This window comes from Trichechus manatus, unplaced genomic scaffold (genome assembly GCF_000243295.1).
Source record: "Trichechus manatus latirostris isolate Lorelei unplaced genomic scaffold, TriManLat1.0 scaffold00017, whole genome shotgun sequence".
Taxonomy (NCBI): domain Eukaryota; kingdom Metazoa; phylum Chordata; class Mammalia; order Sirenia; family Trichechidae; genus Trichechus; species Trichechus manatus.
In genome coordinates this window covers 4,388,734-4,404,339 of record NW_004443953.1, presented here as the reverse complement: position 1 = coordinate 4,404,339, position 15,606 = coordinate 4,388,734, and the positions used below count along the sequence as shown (strand labels likewise).

Here is a 15,606-nt window from a genome sequence, read left to right as displayed (position 1 = left end):
ACCCTAACAAGATAGGTATCACTATGAGTTGGAATCGACTCGAAGGCAACAGGTTTTTTTTTTTTTAACAGTATAGGTCAGAGAGGATACCTAAGTGTATTAAAGCTTTGAATATGCTTGAAGGTCTACAGCTATTTGGATGCAACAGTTCTCTATACAAAATTCAGATAGTCAAATTCAAATTTCATATACGAAATACCAAATGAATTTATTAATAATATAAATTTAATTCAGGAGTCCCTGGGTGGCACAAACAGTTAAGCAATCAACTATTAGCTGAAAGGTTGGCAGTTTCAAGCGACTCAGAGGCACCTCGAAAGGCAGGCCTGGCGATCTGCTTCTGAAAGGTCACGGCCCTGAAAACCCTATGGAGTAGTTCTACTTTGAACACATGAGGTCACCATTAGTTGGAATCAATTCAACGACAACTAACAATAGATTAAATTCAATGATACCTTTCTCTTTTTTTGTCTCCCTTTTTCACCATAATATCACAAGCTTCTGCTGCAGAATCCAGACATGAAAGAAAGTCCTCTATGCTCTGAAAAGGTATTTAAGACCATAATTTACTTTTTTATACTAGTGCCTAAGAAAAATAGCCATTTAATGCTGTTTTTGATTGTGTGTGTGTGTTTGTGTTTAACCCTCAAAATAACTTTTTTTTTTTTAAAAAAAGGTCACTCTGTCATTCAACCAGATAATGTGATTTAGGACTAAAGAGGGGAAGGTGCCCCAGCTTGGTCTCCCCCTTTGCCTCCCAAATAGTTATCTGAACGCAGAATACTGTTTTAAATTTGGTTTACAATCATTCTGATAAAAGTCTGCTTGAAGATTTTATAACACAAACCTCTAGCCTTGATATCTAAATAGAATCAAACTTTACTTACCTTTTCATTCAGAGAGTTATGCAGTTTCGTGAGAGCTGCTTTGGTTTCTTCTGATAATTTACTTAAAATCTTTTTTCTTACCTGTAGGGGAAAAATTTTTTTTTGACATTGTGCCTTTGACATGTGATAGATACAAGATGAAGCAAAAAAAAAAAAAAAAAAAAAATCATTACTGTAACAGAATGTTGTGTGGAACTTATCCTTGTTCTTGGATTTTAGATCTCAAACTAGGTACAAAAATATGTTAGAAATACAATTTCTAGAAACAATATATGCTAAAAACGTAAGATCAAAGAGTTAGCCAAGTCACTCAGTAGAGAGGCCAGATCCAGCCCTACTCCTCCATCCTGCTCTAGCAATGTAAGACGATGACTAGAAAGAAAGCCACTGACCTTGTGGGAAGTACAGTATTTGGGGTAAAAGGCTATGGCCCTCTCTTTTCTATAGGGGTCGGGGAGAAGAGAGTGTTTCTCCCTCCTCAGTACCAAGTGAGGGGCCCCACACAAAAAGATCAGAGATGCCTGCAAGAGAGGGAGACTGGATTCTTGTTTCATGGCTGGATGCTTGTTCTACTGCATGGTGTGTGGAACCTTTTCAGCACCCTTCTCCACATACACGTGTCCCTCGAGGTTTGGTGACACTCTTGACCAGAGTCTGATAGCTGCTTCTAGGGGAAAATTTCTGAAGGAACAGGCTGCTGAAATGGCTTGGCCGGCAGGCAGGCCCTGAGGGTAAGATGGGAGGGGGGTAAGAATAACTACTGCCTGCCTTCCCCCATTCCACACCAATCCTGTGGCCCTTGAAGACCGTGGAAGAGGGGACCCATAGTTTTAGTTACATTGTAAAAATGAAAGAGATGAGCTCTCAATTCAGTTTGAGATTAGAATTTAAAAGAATGAACTGGAATTAGTCTAAATATTGAAATAAGATGGTATTACTACATGAAGATGACTGCAAAGTTATGGCATCTGGCCAGAATGTTAACGGACTTGCAATTCAGCAAGAAAAAGGAATGTGATATAACATAATTAGGGAAAAAAAAAGTTTACTCCCAAGTAATTACCATTGTTTTAATAAACTGGTTATATTACCAATTCTGCTAGCAACTATATATACATTATATATTAAAATCGAACTGAACTAAAAATCATTTCGATTTTTTTCCCTAAAAACTCCTATCTTTTATTTTCCTTTTGCACTATTTCAAATGGGAGAAAAGTAAAACATGCTCAGATTTCAAAACAACACACATCAAGAGTGACAAGAACATCATTAACATACTTCATTTGTAATGGCTGCAGGATCGTCTACTGCCATCATTAAATCCGAAGCTAAGAAGTTGAAAATGAGGTTAGTGATATCAGTACAAACTGTCTTCAGCAAGTGCTTAGTAAGAGCAGCTTGTGTATCATCTGTAAAACAAAGGTATCTTATTAAAAATAAACTCCAAGAAAATTATGAGAATTAATGAAAAAATAGTATTATATATACCTGCAAAAAATTTTGTCCCTTTTTCAAATAATCTAATATTATTGTATAGGTTTGAAACTTCTTCTTGCAAGTCCTTGATTGTGCGTTTTCTGCCAGTCCCAGTAGCAGAAGTAGAAGATAGGAACACTGAACGTACCACCTCGAGATAATTTTTATTAAGAGGTCTGTGCACAAGATAAATATATTAGTTTATTAGAATGTACTGCAATTTGTGTTGATAAGAAATTTTGCTATGAAAATAAGACTTAAGAAAAGATCTCTACTTTTTTAAACAAATAAGATAAATTTAGAAAATAGTTCATTAAGAACCTGTCCCCTAATCCTACAAATTATAACTTATTTTTCTCAGTTTTTAAAGTACCCAAAGTTAATGCATTAAAGACAATAAGAACAACAAAAACTACAACTCAAAACAGCTCTGTAAAGGTAATTTGGAGAATATCAAAACCAAAAACCAAACCGACTGCTATCGAGTCGACATTTTCAGGAATTATAACTTAGGCTATTTCTCAATTTTTAAATTAATAAAAGATAACGTATATTTTAAAAAATGATTAGTAATAACTTTCTTTTTTTCACATATGAAAAATTGACTTTGTAATATATTTGAAAAATATGACTTTATAATATATTCATGCACAAAGAATATTCACTTAAAAAAAAAAGAAAATAATTTCTCACTACAAAAGCTCTTTCCCTAAATACTAAAAGTTATATGCACTGGGCTCCTGCATTGCATTTATAGAAGCCTACCTATGGGGATTAACCTGAGGGAGGACGAGGTTAGTAACGGTCAAGTTACTGAAAATTTCCTTTAATTTTGTATAAAATGAACTTAGACTGGCTCATTTACAAAGTAGTAAAGTCTACGTCTATTCTCTTTGAGGTCAGTTTATTACTTTATTTTCTCCCTAAAAGTAAAACAAGGAGCCCTGGTGGTGTAAATCGTAAATCGCTTGACTGCTAATAGAAAGGCTGGCAGTTCGAACCCACCCAGCAGCTGCTTGGGAGAAAGACCTGGCAATCTTCTTCCATAAAGATTACAGCCAAGAAAACCTTATGGGGCAGTTCTACTCTGTCACATGGGATCACTATGAGTCAAAAATGACTTGATAGCATGTAACAATGCAAAAGTGAAAACTGTTTACGCTGTCAAATTAAGATAGAATATGGTCTTTTCTTCCTTTTAAATGTTGTTCTTCATGCTATGGAAAAGACTAGTCAGTGATCAGTGCTGGTATTTTTCTCTTTGACTGCAAAATCAGTGAATAAGAACACTTGCAGGTTGTCATCATTTATTTCCCATACTGCTTTGTCCAAAGCACTTAACAAATGTTTATTGAATTGCCTCTGTAGGTAAACAAAATCTTGAATTTTGGCAGCTAGATTAATTTCTAAACTTTGAAAACACCTAAAATAAATGTTTTCTATGATCTCTGGTGAAAATTTTATCTAATAACCCTCTGAATTTCTACCATAAAACAGAAAAAATACATTGTTATACTTGCTTTATTAAGTATTCGGCAAGTTCAGAAATAAACCCTTCAGGGGCATCTTGTATGCGTTTTCTTAAAAAATCTTCAACCTCGTCCTGGAACATAAAAGTGATCTCTGGCTTCTTCTTTCCTATAATAGCAATAGGAAACAAACAAACAAAAAAGAAGTAAGGTCCCACTAACATATTTAACCTGATGAAATTTCATTCATTGCCTAAAGATTTTGATGTTAATTTTTTTGGTCAACAAAACTGCATATGACAAACAGTAATAAAAAGAATTTTAACAATAGCATATAGTGACATTTCTTTTGAGTGACGATTTTCTAACTTCACTTAAAAATGACTGTTTCCTATGAGTCAATCAGAAAACAATACAAAAGATGACCTTCTTCCTCCTCTTACTTGGATGATACAAATATAGTTGGAAATCTTTTAGAAAAGAACAATTTCTCTTAATGACTACTAGGCAGAATTGTCTTCTTTGTAAAAATGAACATTTATTAAAATCAAATCATTCTTGCAATTTACATAAGATCTTCCGGAAGAGTCATTATAACCATGTGAACCACAACTCTAGTAGAATTGTATAAGCTGAATCTTGTCTCCTTTTTGGAATGGCACAGATGAAAAAAGAAATAATTTTACACCAATAATTTATTTTTGTTCTTACAAAAATAATTCGTTACCAAGGGAAATCTGCAGTGATGGAAATAATTGTTAATTGTGGAAATAACATACCTACCTACTTATCTGAAAAAATATGGGTTGCAGATAAAGCCAACAATATTTCCACTAGAGATTGTAAAGGTATAAAAGTGATTATTTCCAGCTAAATTAGGTTACTGATCTTAAAAGCTAACCCTTAGAAATAAAAATAAAATAGCTCAAATACCAAATTTCACTATGCATGAAGATGTAAGGAGTTGAGATCACAGCTTTAGAATATGCAGACAAGTATTATCCTTCCTTTGATGTGCCTTTCATTCCTCATCTTCCACACCAAGTATTCTATGATTTCCCTGTGTGCTTCCTGCATGCCTTTTATAAGTTGTTAAACTATACTTCTTTCTAGTAATCCTTCACACTGAGTTGATCCTGTATTTTGGCTGAGAATTCAATTTCATCCCCCATTTCAGAGATTACAACACAATCCTTTTTTCAACAGCACTGAACACCTACATTTTTTTAGGTAGAATGGTTTTACTATTTTTTAAGCCCCTCTCCATAATCTATGCACAAAAGCGAGTATCATATGCCTCATTTCACAATTATATAAAATGAGCGATATCAGAGAGCTATTTTATGTCCTTTCACCTTGCCACCAGTACATTTGGGGAATAGGGAAATTCATTTATCAGTGAAAAATTAAAACCCACATAAGATAGTCTCTTATTCCTACTCAAGGGCAGAGCTAGTAGTTTCTATATTCTTTGTCTTTAATTAATATTGTTCTATATACAAGAACAGTAGCTGTTTTTACCTATCTTAAGATAGATTACTTTAAAGACAAGATTTTAAATAATTGTGCTATTACAAGTAGTAGCACAGTAACAGCTGAAACCACGCCATTCCATGTGTGCACCTCACAGCTGCAGCCTATCTGTAATGAACTCTACAGTACTGGTGAAATAAAAGTCTCAAACTACCATCGTTTGTAGTTTTTTTTTTCCCGTTTGCTAGGGATGGGGGGTGGTACATGGTTTCATTAGGCTAAAGTTTTTTAAACAACAAAAGATCATAATTTTGTACAGAAAAACAAAATAAGATGTCTCCCCTACACTTAATGTAACCAAACAACTAACAAGTCTAGGAAAAGAAAGATTCATATAATTAATTCTCCCTCTGAGATATGAGCAACCAACCAGTAAAGTATTACCATAAAAATTAAACATGCATAAAATTAATGTTTCCTATTTAAACCTGCAGAAATCTACTTTTCATAAAGCATTACACAGTAGCAAGGGACCATTAAAATGCCCATGCAAGCTGAAATTGTGCAAAGTGTTCTTAATAATCAATGGGAAAAATTACGATTGTTCTGTGACTTTTAAAAATGTTTGTGAAAACATTAAAAGCTTTCCTACTGTTATAAATGTACAAGCAAATAAAAAAACAAAAACCTTATTTATAATTTAGTACACTGTAATTTAACACATTAGAACAATGAGACTTAAAGTGTTTTATTTCTTTTTAAAAAACTGATCGAGGATAACTTGAACGGTACTTGCTGCCTTTTTCTCATCATCTAACTTACAAGATGACACAAGCATCTTTTCTCTCCTTTGCAAACTGTCATACTCCTTTCCAATTTTGCATCAGTTTCCAGTATTTTTTCCTTTGCTCTTTCAATGTTGTAAAATATCTCCAAGAGTTCCTTTAAAGTGAAGTTTTTTGCTGGATTCACTTGCTCTGGAATATCTGCATCCTTTCTGTCACGACCACTTTCCTCATTTATGTTGATAAGTTGGCTTCACGAAGTTCCTCTGGCTGCATATCTAGAGTCTCTTGAATGGTGCAGTGTCAGCATTCCCAGTCAGCTATTCCTTCCATAACTCCATTTACGTTTTATTTAAATTTTATTTCAAGTGTCATCACTTTTCTTTACTGCAATTTCTTCTTTGTTGACCAATTCCCCTCACTTGATTCTCCATTTTTGTGAAATTTTATATGGATTTATCACTGGGTCACTTACAAACTTTAAAGAAGCGATGTGGTTGTCACTGTTTATGATGCACATCTGTTACTTATGTCGTGATTTGTGCCCCGAAGAACTAGGAGCAACGCTTGTACTTTATGCAATTACTCACAGATTTATCATACCGTGGTAAATGAAATTTGAACTGAGTTGTTAGGTGACTGGTGTCATTTAACTGAACTGTAGTAACTAAAATTAGTGTACACTGGAACCACATAAAGCAAGGATTATTACATGCATCTTAAGAAAATATGTTAAAAAAAAATAATCACATAACACAAAGGAAGAGTAAAATAAAACTACAAACCGGGGTGAGATGACTGAGGCTCATCATCAGTATCATCATCTTTTCTTCCTTTCTTCTTCGTTTTTTTAATTTTGTACTCTCTGGCATTGCCACCACCTCCTCCTCTCACACTTCCACTGCCCTCTGGTGGAAAATAACTTTAGTTAGTATTACCTAACTAAATTACAATTTTTTAGGAAATAATGACACTGAATTGTCACATTTAACTTTGGAGCAGAAAAATAATAGGCAAAATAAGGAATTTTTTGCCTCTTTTTAAACTTGGTGTTTCCTTATTAAAATAAGTTTAGTAAATTCAATCAATAAAAAAAATTAATCAAAATATGAAATCTGTTGAATTTAAGGAACTTACTTAGATAGGCTGGGAACTCTGGTGGCGCAGTGGTTAAGTGCTATGGCTGCTAACCAAAAGGCTGGCAGTTCGAATCCACCAGGTGCTCCTTGGAAACTCTTACGTGGCAGTTCTACTCTGTCCTATAGGGTCACTGTGGGTCTCACCCATTCTAAATGCATTTTCCCTCCTCTAATTTTAACTCTTTTCTGTAGCTTTGTCTGGCCCTTACTTGGTCAAGTCTATTCTTTCACATCCTCTTTTATCTTCCCCAAAAGAAATGTACCCTAATTTGAGCATCTCTGTTATCACGGCCTAATCAGTATGTCCCTCTAAAAAGGTACTTCACAAATTTAATTATACCTGTTTGTGCCTTCTAGCTTGCAAGACTGTCCATGTTTACAGGAGACATCCTGACTCACCTACCACCCAACCAGATTATGAGCTTCTTGACAGCAAGGAGTATGTTTCATTAATGTTTGTATCCCTGGGGTTAAAGCAATGCTTGACACATAACAGGTGTCAATAAATGTTGATTGTGAATATTAAATTTCTTAAGTTGAAAAATATCATTATCAATTACCTACTGGCTACATAAAGACTAGAAAAATACAATTCATGAAACAAACTCAAATACTGTAAACACAAGTTTAAAATGTTACTGAAATATTCCTCTACTATTACATATTTATATTTAGGAAAGACCTTTAAAGTATCTATTCTACAAAGACGGAATACTTCTCCAATAATAGCATTTAAACACTGAAAAATACCGATACTGTATTTCTTCATAAAAGACTGTATTTTCTCAATAGTGATTATTAAGGGCCTTTTCTAAAATCTAGATTTCATCATAATCTATATTTAAATGTTCTATTTATCTTCACCTTTTATGATTGAAAATACTATTTTCAAAAGTACAAGTCTAAAGTGAATTTGCTTTTGCATTTGGTAATAAGTTTCTTGTGGGGAGGACTTTCATAGTTGACATTATTCCACACAATGTAATCATTACAATATAATAGCACCATCACCGAGAACAAAATACCAGACAATCCTTCACTTTTAGAAGAAATAAAACAGACTAGTTATACTGACACAAAAGGTGGCCAACTGATTAAGGTGAACTGATACCTTCAAGTAATATGATATAATATGCATGGCTGTAAATATTACTATGATTTATTATAGTATTTGTTGCTTACTGTTGTTCTCCCAGAAGAATAAGGAATAATTTCAAAATACAAGGTTTGGCAAGAAAGTTCTGGCAGAGGAAAGAAACTTCCTGAGAGAAATGGGAGTGAATTCCCACAGTAACTGAAAATATTAAGTTTTTATAACATAATCCAATGTAGCTGTATTTATTAATGAAAAATGTTGAGTATCTAATTTCTTCAACCTTGATATAACATTAGTGAAGAAATTGTTCCTACTTTAAAAAGTATGGAAAAAAATCATGTCACTTTTCAAACGCAAGTTACTAGTATACCAGTACAACCTAGAATAATTTCCAATGACTCTAAATTTAAAAAAGGATGTTTTTCAGAAATATATTTTCTTGGGAAATGTATTCATTTAGTAAATATTTAGCCCTAAAATATAAATATTTAGCCCTAAAATATGCCAACTAGTGCTCTAGGCAAGAGGGATACAAGAGTAAATGGGATGGACATGGCTCCCAAACAATAAAACACACCACAGTGATAAAGGCTATGCAATAAACCTAGCAAGAAAATGTGACAGAGAATGGCTGTGCTACTATTCTGAGTAGCTGGGGAGGCCTCTCTGAGGAAATGGCATTTAAGTGAGTTCTGAGTGACAAAAAGGGACCAGTTACTTGAAGTTTAATTCCAGGTAGAGGGAACAGCTAGTGTAAAAGTCTTAAGGTGAACAGGAGCTTGGCAAGTTTGAGAATCAGAAAAAAGGCTACCGGGCTGGAACTTAGATGAGAATAGGAGATGGGCAACATCATGGTATTAACTTAGTTTCACAAAAGAAAACATACAATAAGTAATCACCAATATTTACATTTTAATTAAAACTTAATTAATTAACAAAAGCTTTGGTTGATATTAGAAGTTAAAATTAAAGGTGAACCAAGAAAATAGAAGGCCTTTCAAAAGGCCTAGTAAGCGCAAAGTTCACTACAATAAATAAAAAACTCCTCTTTAAATCTTCCTGTTAATAATTCATTACCTGTTGCTTTCCTTCTCCGTTCATCTTTTTTATCTTTTTTAGTTGTATTAACGCTTTCTAAAATGGAGATTTGTTTCAGATCTTCTTCAGTGATTAAATGAACAGGATTATTTTTCATTTCCTGAAATAAAACATATTTTTTTTCGGTAGGCAAACAAATACAGCATTTCAAAAAGCATAAAATAAAAGTTCTTTTTATATTCACTTACATCCTAATTATTCTTGTTTGGTTTCGTTGCTATGAAGAACTACAGAACTTTGTCTCACAGCTGCTACTCTGAGGCTGCTTCTGCTTGCCAAAAATCATCCTCTTTCCTTGCAGTTCTTGGCTGTTGTACCTATTACCAGCTAATGAGAAATCCTATCTGATCACTGAACAACTGACTGCACAGCATCAGATGCAATCTTCTTCAGTTGCTAATGGATAGTTTTATGACTCCTGAATAGGTGGCCCATGCCCTTTTCTTTTCTTTTTGAGATTCTCAAGCCCACTGCCACCTGGACACTTGAGAGTACTAGAAAGATAACTGTACTTTCTATCCCTGACACCACCCAAATAACCATATATGAGTTGCATACCAAGTCATATTAACTTTTTTTCCTTGAGACTCATTCTTGATAACCTCTGCTTTCAAAAAGTTTGTGTTAATATCAATTAAGTTCAGGAACTGATTCTTTCTCCTGAGAAAGGGTTCTATAAATCTAATGACAAAAGTGTATTTTCATGGTAAAAATACTATTATTTTCTTTTTGGTTTTCTAAAGAAGCATGTTTAGAATCTTGATAATTCAAATAAAAGAATCATCTTTTTTTCTGAACTTCTTTTTATGGTTGGGGAGGAGCAAAAGAAAGAATTTGATGACAATGTTAAATTTTTACTTCAATAAAGTTCACAAATAAAAATATAAAGTATCCAGACATTTTATATCATCTTCATTTATTTATACGTATCCTTTTGGGAGATTTCCTCATTATGAGGAAACTAGGGTTCCACTTGTATAAAGTTGTAGAGAGTAGAGAGGTTGAGATTTAATTTAGGTTTACTTATATTCAGTTTCTGTTCTTTCTACTCTTTTCTGCTGCTGTTCATGTAGAAAACAATCTCATTTTCAGACTATTAAAGGTTTTAAAAAGAGTACACACCTCCCACAAAAACAAACAAACAAAAAAAAAAACCAAACCCACGGCCATAGAGTTGATTCCAACTCATAGCAACCCATCGGTTTCCAAGGAGTGGCTGGTAGATTCGAACTGCTGATCTTTTGGTTGACAGTTGAACACTTAACCATTGTGCCACCAGGGCTCCAAAAAGAGTATAGATAAATACAAATCACAGTGAAACCCGTGAGAACTGGAACTTGCAAGTTTTCTGCCTCTGACCAGGGGCAGTCTTACCACTTTTCTATTGCTTGTTTTAGTGGAAAATAAAATTTGAGTTTTCCTTATCTGACGGGTTTCCACCTTATACAACTGCTGGCTCTTGCAGGTTTAATTGTATTTATATATTTAAAAGCCTTCATTACTTTATTTATGATGTAACTAAGATAAGCGGGCTTACTTTAGCTATTTGAGAGCAGATTTTATAGGTAAATGGTACTGCAAACTAGAAACATGAATTAAATAGTTCAAGTAGACCCAGCATGACTTCTACTTCAAAATACTTTGGTTATCAGTTGCTCATAAGGAACTAGTCAATTTTGATGGTAACAAAGAAGTTTTTACCTCAGTAAGTTATCCTGCTTGTGTACTACAAACAGGTAAACTAATTCAGCTCTCTCAGATTCAGTAAATACATTGTGTAATGATTGAGAAATACACTATTTATACACATAATCCATAGACATTACTTTTGTGCACTTTAATATTGTAAAGTTAGATCAATGCCCTCATTTGACTTAATTGTTAAATGTATAATTTCATTTATGTGATTTCAATTTACAGAATCAGCCCCCCAAATTCTAACTTGTATGCTATCACGGGAAGGAGAAGAACAAATTCAGAAGAGGAAAAAGGAATGATATTAAATAAAATGATGTATAATACAAAGTGTTCACTTTTGGGTATACTGCTTACCCCATTTTCCCAAAGACGTTAGATAATTCTAATGTGAAAATACTGTTAAGATTATGATGAAAGGAAATCTGGAATACCTTCTCAGCTTTTTGGTGCATCAGTTCACTGAACAGTTCTATACAGTCATTTATAAATTTTTCACTGACTACAACAGTGTCGCTGAAGACTACGGCTGAAGTCTGTTTGCTGAATGCTCTCATCACCTGTTGAAGCAACATTGCAGCATCTTCCACTGATAAAGAACTGGGCAGGAGAGGCTAGAATTACAAACAAAAATGAAAACTAAGTATAAATGCAATATAAGACAGATAAACCATTCTCCATCTATGCTCCCTATATATTCTAATGGCTTTTGGAACCATCCATAACCTCCCAAATTTCTAGTTTCATCATCACATTGAACTATAGAAACATATATTCTACTGCCTACCTAACCTCCCACTTACATGTCTAATAGGCATCTCCAATCTAACATGTCCAAAACATCACTCTTGATTTGCAGCTGCCTGTCCCTGGATTCCCAGCCTCCGTCTACTCTTTCTATTCTTTCCTCCATTCCAATTAACGGTACCACTCTCCACACAGCTGATCAGGCCCCGAACCTAAAAGTCACACTCAGTTCCCTCTCTTTCAAACCCACAAACAATCCACCAGCAAGTCCTGATAAATTTACCTCCAAAATGTATTTTTTCTTAGCTCTTTGCACTCTCTGAAATTATCTTATCATTTTCATTGACTATCTCCCCTTAATGAAAGTACCCCTCCTGAGGACAGAGAACTTGTCTGGATATCCTATCTTCAGCAAGTAGAATGGTGCCTGCCATATACAGGTATTTAATACAATTTGTGAATAAATAAATAAAACACTTAAATCTGGAATCTCTGGGAACTGGTGTATCCAAAAGAGGGGACTTTCTGCTTTATAGAAACAGTTGGGATCCTTATTGGTAAATAATAGATCGGCCTTTTGTTTCTTCCTCCTCACATACACTATCTTTTGTGATAATGAAGGTCAGGCCAACTTTGAAGCAAAACACTACCAGTGCTAAGGCAGACTGTGTCAATACATTAGCAGATACTAACAGACAGGAGATAAACAAATGCTACAACATGCCTGATGTTAGTACAGTTGTAAACTCTTGAATAACACTGTGAGAAGTTTCATCAATTTTTGTGGTTTATATGGCAGGATTGATATGAGAGACTGATATACATATACGGATTTTTAGAATTCTGGATGTTAACTATCCACACGTAGAATATTACTTTCTACTTCAAAAGCTAGAAAGATTTTAGCATATAATAATTAAGATTATTTTTGTTGAAATAATGACAGTTATAATTTGGCTTTAAAGCCAAGACCACCTTTTTGTATCTTAATTCTTAAAACAGTCATATGTTAGTGAAATATCACTTGTCATTGGTTTCAAGAGGAAAAAGATAAAACATACTGCAATATCAACCCATGTTCCAGAACTGATGGCTTCCTCTACTGATGCTTCCACCTGATCCACAAGTCCTTGACCAACACAAGCTGCTTTCAAAAACAAGAGCTGTGTAGTCTTGTATCTTTTCTTGATGTAGCTTACAGCATCTGGGATTCCAAGTCTGGACAATGCATCAAATTCTAGAAATAGATCAGAAAGTCAGGACAGGGCAAAAAGAACCGTCAATCACTCATATCTTTTAGCTGAAATCTTAAAGCATAAAGATATATCACAGCCTATCCCGATTATCTTATCCTTCCAAATTTTTAAAACTAAATATATATGTATAAAAATCAGTTCAAGTTCAACCTCCATACTAGCTTTGTCACTCGCTCTCCAACTGAGGGGGCTCAAAGGGAAACACATAAGAACTGAAGAGCAATAAAAGCAGAAATGGATGTAAAGGACATGGTAATGATTTACTGAGAAAATAAAAACTGGAATTTATTTTGCTTATTAGAGTTAATTAAGGGAATGGAATCTATTTTTCAAAATGTTTTATCAGACAATTAAGGACAAAGTTTAATTCCCAGTCTAATTTAAACTAGAAAAAGTTGCAGCATATAAACAAAAGTAAAACATAAGGACTTAAAATTCCAGCCATTAAGGTTATTAAAGGTATCTATCTCCTCCAAGTAATCATCCTCAAGAAAATTAGTTATAAGAAAATTCTAATCCAAGTCTACGTTGGTTGAAGAAACTGGAAAGTATATTATAAAAGATGAAGAAAATATAAGCAAAGGCTGGTATCTAAAAATATTTAAATTGTTTGAACATACTAATGACTTATGCTAATGATTACTGACAAAGCAACTAATCTGTTACGTAGTTTGACTTGGGTTATGAAGTTGATTAAAATAAGTGATCTGCACGTATTTTTTTTGCTAATTTTTTAATGACTAAATTCAATCAACTTTATCGAAATGACAGCAGAACCACAGAAACAGGATTTAGAATAACTTCAAATGTTTATGAAGTTCTGAGTAACTAATAAAAATGAACACTGAAAAACCGATAATAAATAAAATATTTCTAAGATTATATAATAGAAAAACTGGGCATTTTCATAAAATACAAGAAGTATTAACTATAATTAACTTATACGAATTAAAAATACATAAAGTTATAGTGGTATACCTTATTATCACTGGAAAATTGGTAATAATCAATACCAGCTTTTGGCCTTTCTACCTAACAGCTTTTTCAAGCTTTTTCCAAGACCCGTGAAAACCCGCAGTATGACTACCTTTACACTCAAAGGGAACCGTTATAATCTGCTGGCCAACAGTAAATAAAGTGGGTGTGGACTTCCGGGCTAGTATAATATTTTCTAAGAATGTGTTTAGTGTTAGAAATACGTTTTAGTTTCACACAAAAGCAAAATAGTTACCTAGATAGCCATTTTGCCTGAAAAAGGAATCCACCCAAGTACTCTGTGTTCTGGAGTAGATGTCAGGGACAAACACTGCTTTATCCTGTCTCCCACCAACCACGGTGCCTCTCAAGCGTCCACTAGTAACCAGCTCCTCAAGCACAGCTTAAAACAAAACCGCACAAATACAAATAAATCAGAGCAGGCATAAATCTCAAAATGTAAACTACTTTACTTCATAATTTAGAAATTTCTACCCTTTTAAAAAGCAAATTAAAGTTTAGGAGCATAAATGAAGACATTATATTTTAGTCAAAACTTTCTTGCCATTTATGAGAACACACAGGTCATAAATTCAGGGAAATTTTGGTAACTGGCTATAGGTGCTAAAGTTGCAACTCAAACTAGTAAACATTAACATACTGAATTTTTTAGTTGGATTAATTGTGGAAAAAAAACAGCATACCATTATTTATCTCATTTTTCTTAAAGTGGGTGACCAAACATTTTGGGGATGGATAACATGCCGTCACTAGTGTTATCAAGTTCAATTTTCTAGTATTTAGACAAAGCAAGACATCTGGATTATATTAGAATCAGCAACATAAAATAAAACCATGAATATTTTTATAAGTTATTATATTTCCATTGTTTAAACTGAACCAATGCACTTCAATTCTACTATAAGAGAAGTATAACGCAGTGATTAAGAGGATGGGTTCTGAAGCCAAACAGCTTAAATCCAAACCTCAACTTTGTAACTTCCTAAGTTATGAAACACTGGCTAAACCATTTAACTTCCTTATGCCTTCATTTTCTCATCCATGAAAGGAGAATAGTAACATTTTAATTTTTAATGTTTTAAATTGAAAGTTTGTACTTTCAATTTAATGTCCATATTCTGAAAAAAAAGTTAATGAAAATTGATTTTTGATTCTGTGCTTGTACTTTTTTCCATTCTTCATTTTAGTTTTTACATTTGCACAGATACATTAGTTAAAAGATTAAGTTGTTGTTTTTAAAAATTATCTCAGAAAAGCTTGTTGTTGTTGGAGTTTGCCATCAAGTCGATTCTGATTCACAGCAACCCTATAGGACAGGGTAGAACTGCTCCATAGGGTTTCCTAGGCTGTAATCTTTATGGGAGCAGACCACCAAGTCTTTTCTTCTGCTATTGGATTGTGGGTTCGAACTGCCCACCTTTCGGTTAGCAGCCACGCTCTTATCTATTACGCCACGAGGGATACTTCCAGAAAAGCTTAAAAAAAA

The 15,606-nt window shown here is 33.8% G+C and overlaps 1 protein-coding gene across 3 annotated transcripts in view; it reads right to left on the bottom strand.

Moving 5' to 3' along the window:
* The window catches only part of UFL1 (UFM1 specific ligase 1), a 34,099-nt gene that overhangs the window by 3,210 nt on the left and 15,283 nt on the right, over nt 1-15,606 (bottom strand). For 2 of the 3 annotated variants that reach the window (XM_023727564.1, XM_004372405.2), the window contains exons 8-17: nt 14,356-14,502; nt 12,930-13,105; nt 11,556-11,735; nt 9,406-9,526; nt 6,879-7,001; nt 3,887-4,004; nt 2,379-2,542; nt 2,169-2,299; nt 888-968; nt 456-541 (exon numbers count right to left, since the gene is read on the bottom strand). In XM_023727564.1, the coding sequence (XP_023583332.1) occupies nt 456-541; nt 888-968; nt 2,169-2,299; nt 2,379-2,542; nt 3,887-4,004; nt 6,879-7,001; nt 9,406-9,526; nt 11,556-11,735; nt 12,930-13,105; nt 14,356-14,502 (1,327 nt within the window). The remainder of the gene's footprint in view (nt 1-455; nt 542-887; nt 969-2,168; nt 2,300-2,378; nt 2,543-3,886; nt 4,005-6,878; nt 7,002-9,405; nt 9,527-11,555; nt 11,736-12,929; nt 13,106-14,355; nt 14,503-15,606) is intronic. The other variant, XM_023727563.1, reaches the window with a different exon arrangement.